The sequence below is a fragment of the Lacerta agilis genome, chromosome 11 (assembly GCF_009819535.1).
Source record: "Lacerta agilis isolate rLacAgi1 chromosome 11, rLacAgi1.pri, whole genome shotgun sequence".
Taxonomy (NCBI): domain Eukaryota; kingdom Metazoa; phylum Chordata; class Lepidosauria; order Squamata; family Lacertidae; genus Lacerta; species Lacerta agilis.
The window spans coordinates 60632866-60652038 of NC_046322.1; the positions used below are offsets into that span (position 1 = coordinate 60632866).

Sequence of the window (19173 nt, forward strand, 5' to 3'; positions counted from 1 at the left end):
AAATGCCCCCTTTAAGAAATGCCATATAAGAAATGCCATTAACTTATTTAGTCTGCCTATTCCCCTCCCTTCCCTCTTTCTTCCTGTGTACATTCTAAAGCTGTATGCTATTTTTTTAAAAAAAACCAATTGTGCTCTTATATTCGCATGAGAACAAGAACCCTCATATATATGAAACAAGAAATGAAAACACGTTTCCAGTGAACAAGTAAATGATCTTTCTTGCTTACCAAACTCATCATTAAGAGTGTGATCTCTTGGAAGGATGGATTGTGAATTTCCAACATTTCCTCCACCAACAAACCAGTTTACATTGGGGTTCCAGCGATTCATAAAACCACACAGGTGATTTTCTTCAAAATTACATTCTGCAGTTGCAAAGCATACAATGAAACTCTGAGAGCACGATGCACAACCGTTCATTGCACAATATCACTAAATATCTGGTGCATTAGCTATAACCAGTGCTTTAATAATTTTTTTAAAGTATGTTAAACACATTTCTTATTTTTTTCACAAAGATATACAAATGTTGAACCATACTCTCCTCCCACCTGTTACCATCATCACCCACTCATTAAGCTTTCAACCAAACTGTCAGTATGTGGCTGGTTTCTTTCTTTCCAGTGCTACAGGAGAAATTGTTTGAAAAATTTGAATATACCATTGATAGCCAGTCTTCACTTATTAGCAGCAATGGCTGGAAGCAAATATATACATTCACATTTCCATAAACTCTGGTTTTTATTATTTTGTTTTCAAAACAAAGTATTTAATAGTTTTGTACAATGCCTCATTATTATACTCACTATTGCAAAGGGCTACCTGAGTTTCAAACCACACAGGGAATCATGAGGAAGATTTGTGATATGAAACCGGTTTTTCCAAATCCCACATGCAGGCCCACGTCAGCAGGGGATGGAAAGGTAGCCAGGTACACATGCTCCAGGCCTCAGCGGGCTAAGCTGGCCAGGGGCCCCCACCAGGGACCGCCTGCTTTTTAGTTTGAGTTTGTAACTTTATTCTAACAAGAGTCCCATCAAGGGCCTCAGACAAGCTCTGCACATGGTTCAAGATTCTCAAAGAGACAAAATGGCAAAAGTAAAACTCATCTCCAAATCTGCTATTCTAGTAAATCAGATCAGTGCCTCCAAACTTGATGGCTTATCTCAATTGATAAATATGTGATAAAAATGACCACTGATAAGGAGCACCCACTCTGTTCTGTTGCAGTTTGGTACCCACAAACCAGTGAGATCACCAGACCACACAAGCAAGTAGACACGTGCAAAACATTTCGTCTCTCTCTATTAAGTTTTTTGCCACTGCCACAAATCTTTTGCGTCCTCATTTGTTGCATGACAACACAGTGAAGTTTCTCTGCAATAATTGATACATCTTAGATATTTTGCTGTAGCAACTTTGCACTGGTGCAACATTCCCTAGACAGATGAGAGTAATTAGCCTGTTGTTCAGTTTAAGATAAATAAAATGTTAGTTACAATACCTTGACTTCGTTCTCAATTTTAAAAATAATAATAAATTGCTACTAAAACAATCTTAAGGAGTATGTTAATGTTATACCAATGTGAGTTAATGTTCCCAGTTTCACAGTTAAACACCAAATTTTCATTTTAACTAGAACCAATTATTACAAGACAAAATAAAAAATAAATAAATTCTTTCCAGTAGCACCTTAGAGACCAACTAAGTTTGTTCTTGATATGAGCTTTTGTGTGCATGCACACTTCTTCAGATGCACAATTCTTCAGACACACAATTCTTCAGACGCACAAGTCTGAAGAAGTGTGCATGCACACGAAAGCTCATACCAATAACAAACTTAGTTGGTCTCTAAGGTACTACTGGAAGGAATTTATTTATTTTTTATTTTGTTTTGACTATGGCAGACCAACACGGCTACCTACCTGTAACTGCAATTATTACAAGAGTCACCTACCTATACAGTAGCCAGTAGTTATCTTAATTTCAAAAATTGCTATGCTGGCAAAAATATCTCTTCCCAAGATGCCTTCTAGAACAATCTACAAAATAAGACAAAAACAGGAAGTTAGTGTTTATATTTTTCATAACATTTAAGGAAGCAGCAGGGACCTCAGTTTTGCGTTAGACTCTACAATGACTCTTTTCCTTGCAAGACTCTATTGAAGAACAGTCCAGAGTGGCTGGAGAAACCCAACCAGATTGGCAGAGTATAAATAATAAAAATATCATTAATTATTATTAACAAAAGGCAATGCCTAACACCTTCAGCTAGTACAGTCCCTGAATATCTGTTCAGAGATTACATGTATATAAAAGAGAGAAATCATTGCTCATGATTTCACAATGACTTCACACACTGACATACCACACATAAAGGTAAAGGTAAAGGGACCCCTGACCATTAGGTCCAGTCGCGGATGACTCTGGGGTTGCAGCGCTCATCTCGCGTTACTGGCTGAGGGAGCTGGCATACAGCTTCCAGGTCATGTGGCCAGCATGACTAAGCCACTTCTGTCTAACCAGAGCAGCGCACAGAAACGCCATTTACCTTCCCACCAGAGCGGTACCTATTTATCTACTTGCACTTTGACGTGCTTTCGAACTGCTAGGTGGGCAGGAGCAGGGACCGAGCAACGGGAGCTCACTATGTCACGGGGATTCGAACCACTGACCTTCTGATCGGCAAGCCCTAGGCCCTGTGGTTTAACCCACAGAACCACCTGTGTCCCCATACATAGCCCTATTTAATTTAAGATTTGATTTTGGCAACAAGATAAACGTTGAAAACCTGCATTTTCACAACCCCATTTTGCATATAAATGAAGTTAGTCATAGTAACGTAGTGTGGGGGGGCTGACAGGGGGCTGTGGCCCTGGGAACATTTTTTCGAGGGGGCACAACCAGGCACCCCTACAACAGGCTGCCTCACCAGAGCCTGGCTCTGGTGCACAAAGGAACCATGGAGACAGCTTCCTTGCGCAATGGCCCAATGCCACCAGCCGCAGCTCCACTTCCAGGCATCTTTCTCGCTCCTGCCCACAGCTCCACTCCCAGGTCAGGCTTGACCCAGAAGCAAAGCGAGTGAGCTCCGTGCCCTGTGCCCTGCATGCCCACCCCTGAGTAGCGGTAGCATACACTCTGCTGCTGGTCAGAGATGAAAATGGGAAGGAATCCTGTCTGTATTCCAACAAAAAAGCTTTGATTTTTCCATTATGATTACCTTGGTGGCTCCTGCAACAGTTGTCTTACTCAGAAAATATAAAGTAGTAGTAGTAGTAAAGGTAAAGGGACCCCTGAGCATTAGGTCCAGTCGTGTCCGACTCTGGGGTTGCGGCGCTCATCCCACATTACTGGCCGAGGGAGCCGGTGTACAGCTTCCTGGTCATGTGGCCAGCATGACTAAGCCACTTCTGGTGAACCAGAGCAGCACACAGAAGCGCCGTTTTTTACCTTCCCGCTGGAGCGGTAACTATTTATCTACTTGCACTTTGATGTGCTTTCGAACTGCTAGGTTGGCAGGAGCAGGGACTGAGCAACAGGAGCTCATCCCGTCACGGGGATTCGAACCGCCAACCTTCTGATCAGCAAGCCCTAGGCTCTGTGGTTTAACCCACAGCACCACCCGCGTCCCAGTAGTAGTAGTAGTAGTAGTAGTAGTAGTAGTAGTAGTAGTAATAATAATACAATTACTGTAGCTCTTTTCAGGTGTTCATTGGGACACAATGAATGCACAAGAGAGACAGTAGACCCCTCTCTTACCTACACACAGGGTAGCATTTGCCACTCCCCTCACGTTCACTGAGGTCAACTACAACCTCTGTAGGAAATCCCAGCTGTTGCCTGCATTGAGGGCACAGCCTGCCAACAAGATGGCTCCCCACGCCCATATCTGTTCAATGTATATGCATGTAGACTATATTCAAGCATACAAATGTTATACTTACTTTGTATTTGTCTGTACTGTTTCGAATATCTAGACTAGCTATGAGCCAGCTCTCTGAGCGCTCAGTGGTTGTCCAAAGCAAATGGTCAAAACTTTCACCTTCCACCCTTAGGTACAGGTTTAAGGCAGTAGCATCTACTGGTAACTCTGAAGATGTTGCAATCTGATATATCAGCCTAATACAGCTCCACTCTTCTGTATATAGGTCAGGACTGAGGAGTACAGCTGTGTCACCATTTGTTCCCTGTGAGGTGTCCACAGAAATATAATGACCTAGAAACGCAGAAACAAAATTCAATTGTAACAGAGAAACTATGTGTGACATCCATAATTAAATTACAAAACATGCTGATTTCCCCATCCCTAAAAAAAGAAAGACACACAAACACTAAAGTTGAATAAAAGTAGCACTCAGCATAGAACACAAATATGTATTTGAGGTCCAGTTCTGAAGACCTCCTGCAGTTCTTTCACTGCAAGAAGTGAAGTTACAGGGAAAGGGGCTTCTCAGTAGTGGCGTCGTCCCTGTGAAATGCCCTCCATCAGATGTCAAGGAGATAACTATACAATTTTTAGAAGACATCTGAAGGCAGCCCTGTATAGGGAAGTATTTAATGTTTGATATTTTACTATGTTTTTATGTGTTGGAAGCCACCCAGAGTGTTAGGGGAAACCCAGCCAAATGGGTGGGGTATTATTATTATTATTATTATTATTATTATTATATTTTCCCAGCAATTTTTGCACATTTATAAACAGTCTAGGGAAACATGTACATGTTTATGACTATACTAAGCATGCTTCAAAGCTGTGAGCTCCACTGAGGTTACTAGAACTTGCTTGTCAGCAAATATGCCCAAGATTGCACTGCATGAGTAACAGCTGAAGCAGCCCAAGACAAAAGGGAGGCTGGGATCATGTCACCTGATAGATAAAGCTATAGATCTATAATGATTTCTTCACACAATGTGCTCTCTTTCCAACACAACTAGGGCACTGTATCACTGTGGAGAGTGGACATCAACAGCATGCTCTATCCTTTGCTGCCAAAAGGCTCTCTCAGGACAATTGCCAGCTAGCAGTTAAGTTTGAGAGCATCCCTCCAGGCCTAAATAAGAGAGCCAAAGTAAAACAAAGCATTTGGGAATCAATACAATCATTCTAATCAGGGGCGTCGCTAGGGGGGGGCGCTGGGGGCGGTACGCCCCCGGGCGACAGGGGCCACAAGCGGCGGGTGGGGGCGACAAGCGGCGCCCCTCCCGCCACTCCCCAGGCAACGCCGGTCACCCCGGGAGCAGCAGCGCTGCACGGATGGGGTGCTCCCTCGGCCGTGTGCTGTTGCTCCTGGGGCGACCGGAGCGAGCGGCGGCGCATGGGGGTGACAAGCGGCAGCCCCTCCCGCCATTCCCAAGCGCTGCCGCTCCCTCCGTCACCCCAGGAGCAACAGCGCACGGCCGAGGGAGCACCCCGTCCGTGCAGCGCTGCTGCTCCCGGGGTGACCGGCAGCGTGGGGAGTGGCAGGAGGGGCCGGCGCTTGTCAGCCCCACGCGCTGCCGCTGGCTCCGTCCCCCCGGGAGCAGCAGCGCACGGTGTGTGCGGTGCTGCTGCTCCTGGGGCAACGGAGCGAACGGCGGCACGTGGGGGGGACAAGAGGCAGCCCCTCCCACCATTCCCACGCGCTGCCGCTCCATCCGTCACCCTGGGAGCGGCAGCGCACGGCCCGACGACGGAGTGCGCCTGCGCGCGCAGGCGCACTCTGTCATCGGATCGCCGCTTCCACAGCCTCCTTTTGAGCCGGAGAGCTTAAAAGCGAGCTCTTCGGCTTAAAAGAGGGCTGCAGAAGCGGCGCCGGCACCCCCGGAAACGCCCTGGGGGCGGAGCGTCATGACGTCACAATGTGATGTCACGACGCCCCGCCCCCAGGGCGTTTCCTTTGCCGCCCCGGGTACCGCGGAGCCTTACTCCGCCACTGATTCTAATCCATAGATTTCAGTTTGATCAATCTCAAAATACATCTCAAAGTGCAGCTTGATGGACTAGAACTTTCCACACTGTTGGGCTGGTGGAGGGAAATCTTCCCCAGTGTTACTACAAACCATGTTTTCAGCCCAATCCTGTGGCTGCGCCATTATGTGGAAACCTTTTTCAGTGGCAGCCTCCACATAAGTACAGTGGTGCCCCGCAAGACGAAAATAATTCGTTCTACGAATTCTTTCGTATTGCGGTTTTTTCGTCTAGCGAAGCGGCAATGACAGCCGCGCTCCGCTAAACGGAAAAAAAAGACGAAAACTTTTCGTCTTGCGAAGCAGCCCCATAGACTTTTTCGTCTTGCGGGGCAGCTTCCGCTAGATGAATGCCGTTCGTCTAGCGAGCTTTTCGTCTAGCGAGGCATTCGTCTAGCGGGGCACCACTGTACTGAAACACTTCCATCAGTCTTTATTTCCATAGCTTTATTAAAAACACTTCCAAGGAAGTTGATGACTGCAGGCACACTTAACTTAGGTATATAATATCAATTTAAATCAATTGAATTTTATTTCCTCAGAGTGAAGTGAAGAGTATGAAATCTGGTTCGGGCCTAAAAGTTAAAAACAAATGCCAAGAGATACTGTATTTTAATTCTTAAATAGAATTTTAAAAGGTCACTCGGATTGACCTCAACATATTATTATCAAAGTACCACATACTTACAAATCCATACTGCAATTGTAGGTTTAAACATATGAGAAAGCTTCTCTGTAGATGCAAACCATGACATTTTAGATTTTGGGTACATTCACAGCAGCACCACAGTCAGAATTATACCTTAAGTGGTGCCCTCAGTGTTTAAATGGCTTGTTTATTCTAAGCAGCATAGCATTTTCTCTGTCTCAAACAGCCATTTGTTTAAAATTGTGTCCTCTGGGGTCTCCTATCTAAATGTCAATGCCGCTATAGATTTTATTGTTCCCCTTCTCAAAATACAGCAAGAATGTGTTTGTTCTCAACTGAATGCGACATTTTAATCAGAACCAAGCTATATCATCTATCTGGCAAGCTGGAAATGCAGGTGACGTCTCTGCACTACAGTTATGTTAGCTCTGTAAAGCAATTTTGTCACTGCATGCAATTCCCTTTACACTTTCATATTTATTAACCTAAAGACTGGGAAATAAAAGTGGAGAGCTACAAAAGCTAAGTACCGGTAATTATTGTGCATCACAGAGTTAAGTAGATTTGTTAAATGTTGTTAGACTAACGGCACAACCATTGCTTATGAGCTCCCTCTGGCTCTGGGTCCTACCGTGGTGACTCTGGTGCACAAACCCTGATCCCATCACCATCCTCCGTCGCCCCATCAGTACTTTCTTCACCAACCTCTCCTTCTCTCTCTCTCTTTTGTATAACATTTTTATTAATTTTCACAAAAACATTACATTTTAGAAAGAAAGAAAAAATAAAAAATAAAAATTTAAAACAAGTATATATACAATCCATATTGAATCCACAGTATGGGATTACTTGAATCCCCTGAATTCCCTCCACCCCCTCCCTTGGTTCCTTTATAATATTTTCATTCATGCATATCAATAAAATCTTTATCTCTGATTAACAGGTGCTCCATTAGCCCTTGAAAAATCCCTGGGGCCACACAAACTCCAAACTGTAATCTGTTACCGGTAACTCTGAACGCCCCTTTATGCGTTACGATAGTCTGTGCTTCTGCTGATTGTGGGGTTACTGGCAGCTGTTGGTAAGCTTGTGCTAGGTCAATTTTGGCAAAAACCTTGCCCCCAGCCAGTTTTGCCAACAGCTATGAGACGACTGAAATTGGGTATGAGTTTCCCCTGAGTGCCTTATTGATAGTACATTTGTAATGTGCACAGATCCTGACTTCCCCATTTGCTTTAAGGGGTGTGACGACTGGAGTCTCCCACTTAGCAGAGTCCACGGGTGAGAGAACTCCCTGCTTGACCAATTTATCCAGTTCCGCCTCAATCTTGGGTTGCAGTGCAAACAGCACTCGCCTCGGTTTGAGCCGGATTGGGGCCACGCCAGGGTCCAGCTCGAAGTCAATTGGGGGCCCTTTATAACAACCCAGTTTCCCATTAAAGAGTCCAGCAAATTCTTTGCATAATGCCTCACTCATCTCAGGGGAGGTTTGGATAGAATTAAGCCCGGCTATACTCAGTCCCAGGGCGGGGAACCAGTCAGTGCCCAGGAGACTGGGGCAACTTCCCTTCGCAATCAACAGTTTGAGCACGGCCTGTTTGTCCCGGAACTGTACCTTCACGGCACACATTCCCAAAATGTGGACGCGGCCCGCTGCATATAATTGCAAGGTTGCCAGGAAGGGCTCCAGAGAGGGAAATTCGCAAGGGAAGAATGCCCTTGCGGTCTGGTCCGACACGATGGTGAATCCAGATCTTGAGTACACCTACATGATGCATGGCTGACCCTCAATCTTCACTTTCACATGTGCCTTGCCTTGTGCTGGGAACTGCACGGTCCTCCCGTTGATCTCCGTGACGTAGTTGCAGTCCTCTAAAAGATGAGTTGTGGTGGGTGGTCTGTGACACGCCAATCTAGGCGATCCTGTCACTTCCGACATTGCCAATCTACAGACCCTGGCGATGTGTCCCATCTTTTCGCACGTCCAGCACATAGCATCCCAGAAAAGACAACTCTTCTGCTCATGGTTCTCACCACAATCTGGGCAAGCGCCTCGGCGATCTTTGTGCGCTGTGCCGGCCTGACGCACAGACTTGACCCCACGGACTGGGCTCTGGCTCGGACTAGCCTCTAGCTCGTCCATCTGCGGCTTTGTGGCCTTGCGACTGGCATCCAGCTCCTCTCTTTCATAATTCTCCATGGCAGTGGTCTCCTTCAAGGCGGACGCAAGGGTAACATCTTCTTTGGCCACAATGAGTTCGGGCCTTTTTGCTGCTCAGGCCCCCTTCAAACCGATCCAGGAGAGTCTCTTCCAGATTTTGGAAGCCACAGTGCTGAGCAAGCTTCTGGAGTTCGGCCAGAAATACGGTTACTGACTCCCCAGCACGCTGTTGTCTCTTATGGAACTCCATCCGCCTGGCCATCTTGGTCTTGTGCAAGAATGTCTTTGAGGGATGTCTCACTCAGCTTCGCTGGGGCAAGCAATGCCTTGGCCAGCATGAAGGTCTCGGGCCCACAGCAACTCAGGAATGTGGTCCTTCTTTTGCCAGCATCAGTGATCCCTTAAGCCACCACGAAGAACTCAAAGCGTTCAGCGAAGTCCTCCCACGTGTGGGGCTCTGATGACTGGAAGGGCTCCAATACCCTTGGACTCTCCATTCTCCGAGGGGCAGGGTCATCTTCTCAGCTGGGCAGTGAGTCTTGTTCTCTGCTGCAATCCGGACTCTGAGGCAGGGCTGCGTTTAACCGCTCCTCAGCATTCCGGATCCCACCTTCGTCTCCAGTTGTAGTAGCGTGGGGATAGTGATTCAGCTCTCTGACATAGCAGGCAGGACACAGCTTCTTCATGTAACACTCTTTATTCAGGCAAACAAGACTGGGGAACTGAGGAGAGGGAAGCTACATATTGTGATGTGAGTCAGACTCTGATGCTGAACCTGAGGGATCCCAGCCTGCACAGGATTCCCCGCCTCCAGAACCAGCTGAGCCAGGGCCAGGGCTTGAGCCTGAAGGATCCCCACCTGTGCTGGATCCCCAGGTGCAGGCATCAGCAGAGTCTGCTCTGGCTCCTGATGGGAGGGAGGACCCATTGCCTGCAGGTGCTCCATTCCCAGTCTCTTCAGAGGAAGCTGAGGCAGCCCCTGGGTCCAGTAACCCAGCTGCAGAGGCTCAGGACAGAGAGGTGAAGAGAGCTAAGTGCTTACAGGAGGAGTGCTCGCCTCCAGGCCCGGAGGAGAGGCGAATCTCCGGAGGATCGGGGCCACCCTAAGCATAGGGCCAGATAAAAGCCAGCCAGACCCAGCCCAAGTTGCGTGAGCAACTTAGTTGCAAGCGTATGCTCAACCTGCAACCTCGTGCCTGCACCTGCTTTGGACCTTGACCTGCTCCCTGCCTCGCTCCCTGCTGGACTGACCTCCTTTGGACCCCTAGCCCCAGGACTGGACTTGGACATCACTTCACGGACAAACCCCTGGGGCCAGCACACATATATAAGGACAGAAGACTGGCTAGAAATGATACATTTTGGAGGGAACAATCTCAAGCAATCACAAAGCTGCCTTTTGGTGGGAACCAATAAGACTGACGATCCAAATGCAGCAACTTGAATGAACCAATACTAGCTGTTCCTTCTGGAACAGGCAGGCAATTTTGTTGTTGTTCAGTCATTCAGTCGTGTCCGACTCTTCGTGACCCCATGGACCAGAGCACACCAGGCACCCCTATCTTCCACTGCCTCTCGCAGTTTGGCCAAACTCATGCTAGTCGCTTCGAGAACACTGTCCAACCATCTCATCCTCTGTCATCCCCTTCTCCTTGTGCCCTCCATCTTTCCCAACATCAGGGTCTTTTCCAGGGAGTCTTCTCTTCTCATGAGGTGGCCAAAGTACTGGAGCCTCAACTTCAGGATCTGCCCTTCAAGTGAGCACTCAGGGCTGATTTCTTTAAGGATGGATAAGTTTGATTTTTTTTTTGCAGTCCATGGGACTCTCAAGAGTCTCCTCCAGCACCATAATTCAAAAGCATCAATTCTTTGGCGATCAGTCTTCTTTATGGTCCAGCTCTCACTTCCATACATTACTACTGGGAAAACCATAGCTTTAACTATACGGAAGGCAGTTACTTTCCCCTAATGTGAATACAGACAATAGTAATGCAGATATGATAACCCTTGAATCAATACACAACAGCCACCACATTTGATAAAACGTACCTTCTGAATCTTTACATTTCCAACACTTATTTTCTCTTGTTTTATACATTTTTGCCAATTGAACTGGTGTTAAATACCACCTATAGATAATTTTCATATAATTCTCTTTAAGTAAGGTTGTTGTTGTTCAGTCGTTCAGTCGTGTCCGACTCTTCGTGACCCCATGGACGAGAGCACGCCAGGCACGCCTATCCTTCACTGCCTCTCGCAGTTTGGCCAAACTCATGTTAGTAGCTTCGAGAACACTGTCCAACCATCAGGGTCTTTTCTAGGGAGTCTTCTCTTCTCATGAGGTGGCCAAAGTACTGGAGCCTCAACTTCAGGATCTGTCCTTCTAGTGAGCACTCAGGGCTGATTTCTTTGAGAATGGATAGGTTTGATCTTCTTGCAGTCCATGGGACTCTCAAGAGTCTCCTCCAGCACCATAATTCAAAAGCATCAATTCTTCGGCGATCAGTAAGGTACAGGCCATAAATTTTAGATCATTCTTCCATAGTCTTTCCCAATTTGTCATCTGAATATTATGTCCCACATCTTTTGCCCACATTATCATAACACACTTGACCATAGCTGTCAACCCTCCCTGCTGTTTCCCAATACTATAAGGGAATTTCCCGCAAAAAAAGGAAAAGAGTATAACTCAATTAAAACTTTTTTAACCAGTTGGCTTCAATATTTTCAGTTAAATCAGAGACTTCAGGAAGATAAAAAAATTGGCTTTGAGAAAGGGAAATCGAAACTAGAAGAAATTTTACTAGATAAGGAAAAGGATTATATAAAAAATTTATATCACATATTATTAAAATGGGAAACAGAGGATGAACAAGTCAAAGAAGCGATGATACGATGGGGGCAGGATGTGGGAAAGCCAATCAGGGTGGAGAAATGGGAAAACTTATGGAAAAGAGATAGCAAATTGACTCCAAATTACGATATCAAAGAGAATCTTCTAAAAATGCAATACAGATGGCACTTGACACCTGTCAAGTTAGCTAAAATGTATAAAAACGTAACCAATCAATGCTGGAGATGCAAGAATGAGGTAGGGACCTACCTACATATGTGGTGGTTCTGCAGGGAGATCAAAGTATTCTGGGAGAGAGTGTACATAGAGATGAAAAAAATAATCAGATATCCCTTCAAGAAGAGCATGGAGACCTTTTTACTAGGAATGGTGGGTAATGAATTCCAGCCAAAAGATAGAAAGATAGTCATGTACGCCACGGTCTCAGCGAGGCTATTAATAGCAAAGAATTGGAAAACACAAATTATACCAGAAAAGGAGGATTGGCAATTTAAAATGTTAACATATTATAATTTGGCGCTAAAATATGAAGAGTTAAAAGGAACAAGTGATTCAGAAAGAGAGGAAAATTGGAAATCATTAAAGGATTATTTTAACTCACAGACAGGAAAAGCCATCCTACTGGCAGATTAGTAAAGACCCAAATAACTGAGACTATTAGACTATGAATAAAGGGAAGATCATGCGGATAGAGGAAAGAAGGACAATTAGGCAGTGATGGGTAAGCTGAGAAGTCAAGATGGGGGGGAGGGAGGGAGGGAACGCAGAGTCAGGAGGGAAGGGGAGAGGAGCCAAGCGGGAAGAAGATGACACTCTGTAAAACGCAATATGCTTTGATAAGCACTATGTAACTTGATTGGATATGTAAAGTGGTTACCTTTTTTTTTCTCTTTTTCTTAGCAATGTGCTCCCTTTTTAAAAGTTCTAATCTGTAATATGTTGGATCAAAATAAAGGTTTTTTTTAAAGGAAAAAAAAGGAAAAGGTTGACAGCTATGCACTTGACCTCTTCATCCTTAGTTTCCCATTCTAACAAGTTATACATTTTTAATAGTAATTTAGTACCACTTTCAATTATTTCTCTCTGGAAATTTGAAATTTCATAAGTAAATCCTTTATCTTTATCATTTTTAAATATTTCATTTTTTCACAGATATTGCTTCCAATGGGGAAAGCCACCTTGATGCTTTTTGTTCTAACAAATCCTTATATTTCTTCCAGACTTTAAAAACCGCATTTCTTATTATGTGATTGTGGAAGCTTTTATGTACTTTTGCCTTCTGGTACCACAAATATGAATGCCTGCAACCTCTCCTTCTCCATCCCCAGCTTATTCCAGTGTGTCCCAGTCACGGCTCACCCCTCGCCAGGATCCTCTTCCTCCGCCCCATTGTCCTGCCAGCTCATGACGCTGCTTTCTGAAACTCATCCTGGTCTCCTTTAAACACCACTGCAACCATGATCAATGGTGAGGGGGAAGTGCTTTGCCAATGTGCTCTTTGAGCACTTCCCACTCTACCTCAAACAGCTCACATTGGCCTCCCGCCACCCACACTGCATGCTCACCTGCCTGCTGGGCTGTCATCACACTAGGGTGGCCATGGGAACTGCAACCTGACAGCCACCTTACAATTTTATTATGTTGTTAGCAATTTTTCCAAAAAACTTTCCCTACATGTTGCATTCTCAATATGATGAAACTTAATGGCTGTGTTTGCACAAAATACTAAACTATGAACAAGCCTCCAAAAGTCATTGGATCATAGAATTGTAGAGTTGGAGGAAACCCAAAGGATCTATCACAGATAGCCATCCAACCTCTGCTTAAAAACCTCCAAGGAAGGAGAGTTCGCAACCCCTTGAGGGAGTTCGTTCCTCTGTCAAACAGCTCTTACTCTCAGAAAATTGTTCCTGATGTTTAGTCAGAATCTCATTTCTTGTAACTTGAAGCCAACGGCTCAAATCCTACCCTCCAGAGCAGAAGAAAACAAGCTTGCTCCATCTTCCATGTGATAGCCTTTGAGATATTGGAAGACGGCTCTCATATCTCCTCTCAGTCTCCTCTTTTTCAGGCTAAACACACCCAGCTCCTTCAAGAGCTCCACATATAGGGCTTAGTTTCCAGACCCTTGATCATCTTGGTTGCCCTCCTCTGCACGCCTTCCAGCTTGTCAACATCCTTCTTAAACTGTGGTGCCCAGAACTGGAAACAGTATTCCAGGTGTGGCCTGAGCAAGGCAGAATAGGTAAAGGTAAAGGGACCCCCGACCATTAGGTCCAGTCGTGTCTGACTCTGGGGTTGCATCGCTTTACTGGCCGAGGGAGCCGGCGAACAGCTTCTGGGTCATGTGGCCAGCATGACAAAGCCGCTTCTGGCGAACCAGAGCAGTGCACAGAAACGCCGTTTACCTTCCCACCGGAGCCGTACCTATTTATCTACTTGCACTTTGATGTGCTTTCGAACTGCTAGGTGGGCAGGGGATTCAAACCACCGACCTTCTCATCAGCAAGCCCTAGGCTCTGTGATTTAACCCACAGCGCCACCCGCACAATAGAGTGGGACTATTACTTCCCTTGATCTGGAGTCTGAATACTATACTGTAGACTAGAACAGCATGAGCTTGTTTTTTGCTGCTGCATCGCACTGTTGACTCATGTTAAGCTTGTGGTCCACCAAGACCCCTAGATCCTTTTCACATGTACTGCTAGTAAGCCAGGTGTCCCCCATCTTATACTTGTGCATCTGGTTCTTCCTGCCAAAGTGCAGAACCTGACATTTGTCCCTATTGAAATTCATTTTGTTAGCTTGGGCCCAGTTCTCTAATCTGTTAATGTCATTTTGAATTCTGATCTAATGATTATTCATTATGCACAAATGGGGTAACTATTGTTTTCAACAAACAATGGTTAAGTAAAACAAGCCAGCTTTGTAATTAATGCCTTGAAGGTGGCTTCAATGAGTTCAATATATTATGGACAAAGCACCTATTTCAAAACTATTAGGTCATACTGCTGTTGCTTTTTAAAAAGGCACACACACAATAGAACATGTATGGCAACACATTCTTTTTTTCCTTTTTTTAAAGCTAACCTTGATGTTTTCAAAATCCAATACTCAAGTTTTCATGGAACATCATAAAGATTTGGATGCTAACAAAAAATATGTAATGAACATGTTCATTACCAAATCATACAACAAAGCTTAATAACAAAAGCAAAATTCTTGGGTACGGTGAAAAATATTTTATCAGCACTGTGATGGATTTTGATTAAAGAAAGTAAAGTCAGAAAACAAGAGTTCAATGAACAATATAAAGGAGGGAAATGGAACTCTGTTTTTAATTTATTGGTCATCATAAAAAGAGTACAAATCATTTGGGGAAAACTGAGATAGTCTGCAAACTCCTACTGGTGTAGACAGTTGGAACTATAACCACAGACATGTTCCAGTTTTCTTGCTGTCTAAAAGGAGAAGCTGTATTCTTAAGCCAAAAGCATTGCAGCTAGCATATTAAAAAGCAGAGGGATGGAAGGAGGGTGAGGAGAAAGGTTTGTTGCCGAAACCAGCTTTGAAATTAATAGGGTTCTCTCACCAATCTGATTTCTTTATATGCAAGCAGCTGCCCATTTCTCCTCTCAGCCACACATGGGACCTTTTCGTCATGTGGAGTACACACTACTTAAAACACAGATACAACTATAGCATTCTTGTGATCACTGTAGATGGAAAATGTTGCATGAGAATCAGCTGCCAGACATCTTCCTATGCAGTCTAGTTTGCCAGTTCTGCATACAATTATGCGCCATGACTTCATGCATTTGAACACTCTGCTTATAATAAACACTTGTCCCAGGGTAAAATAAGATGTACTGGTTTAAGTGTATTTAAGTGTACTTAAATTACTGGATGCAGCCAGGAATAAGTTGTCAATTATTTTAAAAAGTTTTAACTAGACTACTACTAAACTTCCCCCTCCCCGATCATTCAGTTAGATTCACTAAAGATGCAATTAATGCTGTTTCCCCCTATTTATTAAACTTATATAGTGTCCTTCAGTCGATGATCACAGGGCAGTTTACAATATAAAAACACAAAAATACATAACAAAGTAACAAACAAAAACAATACTTCCTGGCCAGTATAAAGGCCAAAGATATGTAACAAAGGCACCAGGGAGAGCATTCCACAAGGGGGAGACCCGTTCTCGTGTTGCTGTCCTCCAGACCTTTTGCAGAAGGGCCTCGGATGATTGCAGGGCCCAGGTAGGTTCACATGGGGAGAGGCATCCTTGAGGTATTGCAGTCCTGAGCCATTTAAGGCTTTATGGGCCTTTGAAGTGGACTCAGAAACTAATTGGCAGCCAGTGAAGTCAGGCCAGGATTGGCATTACATGCTCAAACCATCTTGCCCCAGTCAGAAAGTTACTAGCACTTATTAAGGCCATTAAATGCATTATAGTAGCACCCTCTATCTACTTTGTGGAAGATGACAGTATTTTTCTGCTTGCTGAATATAGGAAAAAATAAAATATCCTTTCAGCAGCAGCTAAATGGTGGGTGGGGAATTAGAACATAGATTAATAGGTGTTGTTCCAGCAGGAAGGTAAACGGCATTTCCGTGCGCTGCTCTGGTTTTGGTGTTCCGTTGCGCCAGAAGTGGCTTAGTCATGCTGGCCACATGACCCGGAAAAACTGTCTGCGGAGCAGACAAACGCCAGCTCCCTCGGATTGTAAAGCAAGAGGAGTGCTGCAACCCCAGAGCCATTCGCGACTGGACTTAACTGTCAGGGGTCCCGTTACCTTTACCTTTACCTCTGTAATCTAGTAGTAGTAATGGGTGATATTCAAGTAACTCTTACTCAGAGTAGACCTATTGAAATTAATGGAACTAACAGCCATGTTCATTTATTTTCAGTGGGTCTACTCGGAGTCAAACCTAGTTTGACTACACGATACCTTGTATTTCTAATATCTAATAGCATTAACTTAAACTATATATCTGAAGAAGTGTGCATGCACACGAAAGCTCATACCAAGAACAAACTTAGTTGGTCTCTAAGGTGCTACTGGAAGGATTTTTTTTTATTTTGTTTCAACTACGGCAGACCAACACAGCTACCTACCTGTAACTTAAACTATATATTTAATCTTGTTTATATTTGTAATAATATATTATTTGTACACAAGTTTTTTATTGGGCCTCTTTCCAACAAAGATTTTCATTTCTAATTGTGCAGTGGATATTTACCAAAGTTCTAACTGAAAACAGGTGGTCCCAGATCTAACCTAAAGGTTTTTATATGAAGCATAGGAATTTCAAAATATTATGATTTTCTATAAACAAATGAAATCCTTTAATTTTCAGTATTTGCTAGGAAACTTTCTTCTATAGAGGTCAAAGGTCTATGCAACTTCAAGGCAACCTAACCAACAACACCTGGAGGGCCGCAGCTTCCCTACCCCTTTTTTAAGCCAATCAATCTTTAATTTATCATTTTTACAAAATGTATTATCTGCAAGTGCCGTATTTTTCGCTCCATAAGACGCACTTTTTTCCTCCTGAAAAGTAAGGGGAAATACCTGTGCGTCTTATGGAGCGAATGGTGGTCCCTGGAGCTGAATTGCCCAGGGGCCAAAAGCAGATTGTGTTTTTTATTTTACAAAGAGAAAAGGGAGTGTTGAAAGGACCCGGCTCAGCAGCTGATCAGCAAGAGATCGGGAGAGAGATAAGAGTCCCGGCTCCCTTTCAGCCCCACCCTCCATTGTTGAATGTGCTGCAGAGGGAGGCTGTTTGTTTCCCCAGGACATGTGACTGGCTGATTAGATTATCTGTCTGGAAACAGTAGAAATGGCTCCCTTTCCTTTAGCAGCTGCAGAAATGTGAGTTAAACCCCATAAAAATGGGGCTTTTCCTCTTTGCTTTTCCCCCTTTGCAAAAAAAGCTGCAAAACCTTTAGCTGATCCTCAAAAAAACAACAACCCAGGGCTTTTCCCTTTGCAAAAAAAGCTGCAAAACTTTTAGCTGATCCTCAAAAAAGGCCTTTTGCCTTTGCAAAAAAGCTGCAAAACTTTTAGCTGATCCTCAAAAAAGCCAGGGCTTTTCCCTTTGCAAAAAAGCTGCAAAACTTTTAGCTGATCCTCAAAAAAACAAAAAAACCAGGGCTTTTAGAGGAGGAAAACCAGAAAAATATTTTTTTTTCTTGTTTCCTCCTCTAAAAATGAGGTGCGCCCTATGGTCCGGTGCGTCCCATGGAGCGAAAAATACGGTATACATCTGCAAGAGAATGCCAACCATGTAATATAAGTAATCTTTTGTTGGGGGGGGCACTACAGGCAATAACAGATCTTGAAAATCTGTAGAAATATTCCTTCTTTCATTGCTCAGAAATCCCACTATTGCTGGACCTTACAACAGTTCATTGAAGTTAATTTCCAAGCCTGTGAATTATTGGGTGACTCCTTGGATTTTCCAGAAATTATAAGATTTTGTGCCTCTGGCTGCCAGTCAGATTCCCTTTTCTGGTTGCAGCTGCCCTTGGAAAGTTCATGAAAATAATCTGGGAGAAATATATGCTCAGTGCAGTAAATTCCTGATTTTGTGGCCACAGTGTGGGATGTTTAATCCATATCAAGCATTCAGAAAGCGACAGAGAAGAATACTGATGACTCAGGGGGGAAATAACGATCCTCTATTCTCAACCAAAAAAATTAAACAGATTCTTCCCTGGACAGTACACAGAGTACTAAATACAACTTGAGCATTGAATTCAGGTAAATATTTGCAGAATTGATGCATTTTGTTTTAGCTTTTTAAAAAAATTCCATGCTGAATTAAAACATTACAATATCTTTAAACACAGGACTGCAGCTTAAAAACAGGCCTACATTTGCATGCACCTTTCAATGCCATGCTAGGTTGTTTCCATCTCAGCCTTGGCTCACCCACTTTTTACATTCAGGTAGGTAGCCGTGTTGGTCTGACATAGTCGAAAAAAATAAAAATTTGTCCAGTAGCACTTAACAGACCAACTAAGTTTGTTCTGGTATAAGCTTTCGTGTATCTGAAAAAGTGTGCATGCACATGAAAGCTTATACCAGAACAAACTTAATTGGTCTATAAGGTAAAGGTAAAGGTACCGTTAGGTCCAGTCGCGGACGACTCTGGGGTTGCGACGCTCATCTCACTCTATAGGCCGAGGGAGCCAGTGTTTGTCCGCAGACAACTTCTGGGTGTCATGTGGCCAGCATGACTAAGCCGCTTCTGGCGAACCAGAGCAGCGCACAGAAACGCCGTTTATCTTCCTACCGGAGCGGTACCTATTTATCTACTTGCACTTCAATGTGCTTTCGAACTGCTAGGTTGGCAGGAGCAGGGACTTAACAATGGGAACTCACCCCGTCATAGGGATTCGAACCGCCAACCTTCAGCAAACCCTAGGCTCTGTGGTTTAGACCACAGCACCACCCGCATCCCTTTGGTCTATAAGGAGCCAGTGTGGTGTAGTGGTTAAGAGTGGTAGACTCGTAATCTGGTGAACCGGGTTCGCGTCTCCGCTCC

The 19173-nt window shown here is 44.3% G+C and overlaps 1 protein-coding gene across 3 annotated transcripts in view; it reads right to left on the reverse strand.

Moving 5' to 3' along the window:
* Positions 1-19173, reverse strand: part of MAMDC2 (MAM domain containing 2) — a 74679-nt gene that overhangs the window by 46557 nt on the left and 8949 nt on the right. For 2 of the 3 annotated variants that reach the window (XM_033164247.1, XM_033164249.1), the window contains exons 2-4: positions 3951-4222; positions 1961-2045; positions 231-368 (exon numbers count right to left, since the gene is read on the reverse strand). In XM_033164247.1, coding sequence (XP_033020138.1) covers positions 231-368; positions 1961-2045; positions 3951-4222 — 495 coding nt within the window. The remainder of the gene's footprint in view (positions 1-230; positions 369-1960; positions 2046-3950; positions 4223-19173) is intronic. The other variant, XM_033164248.1, reaches the window with a different exon arrangement.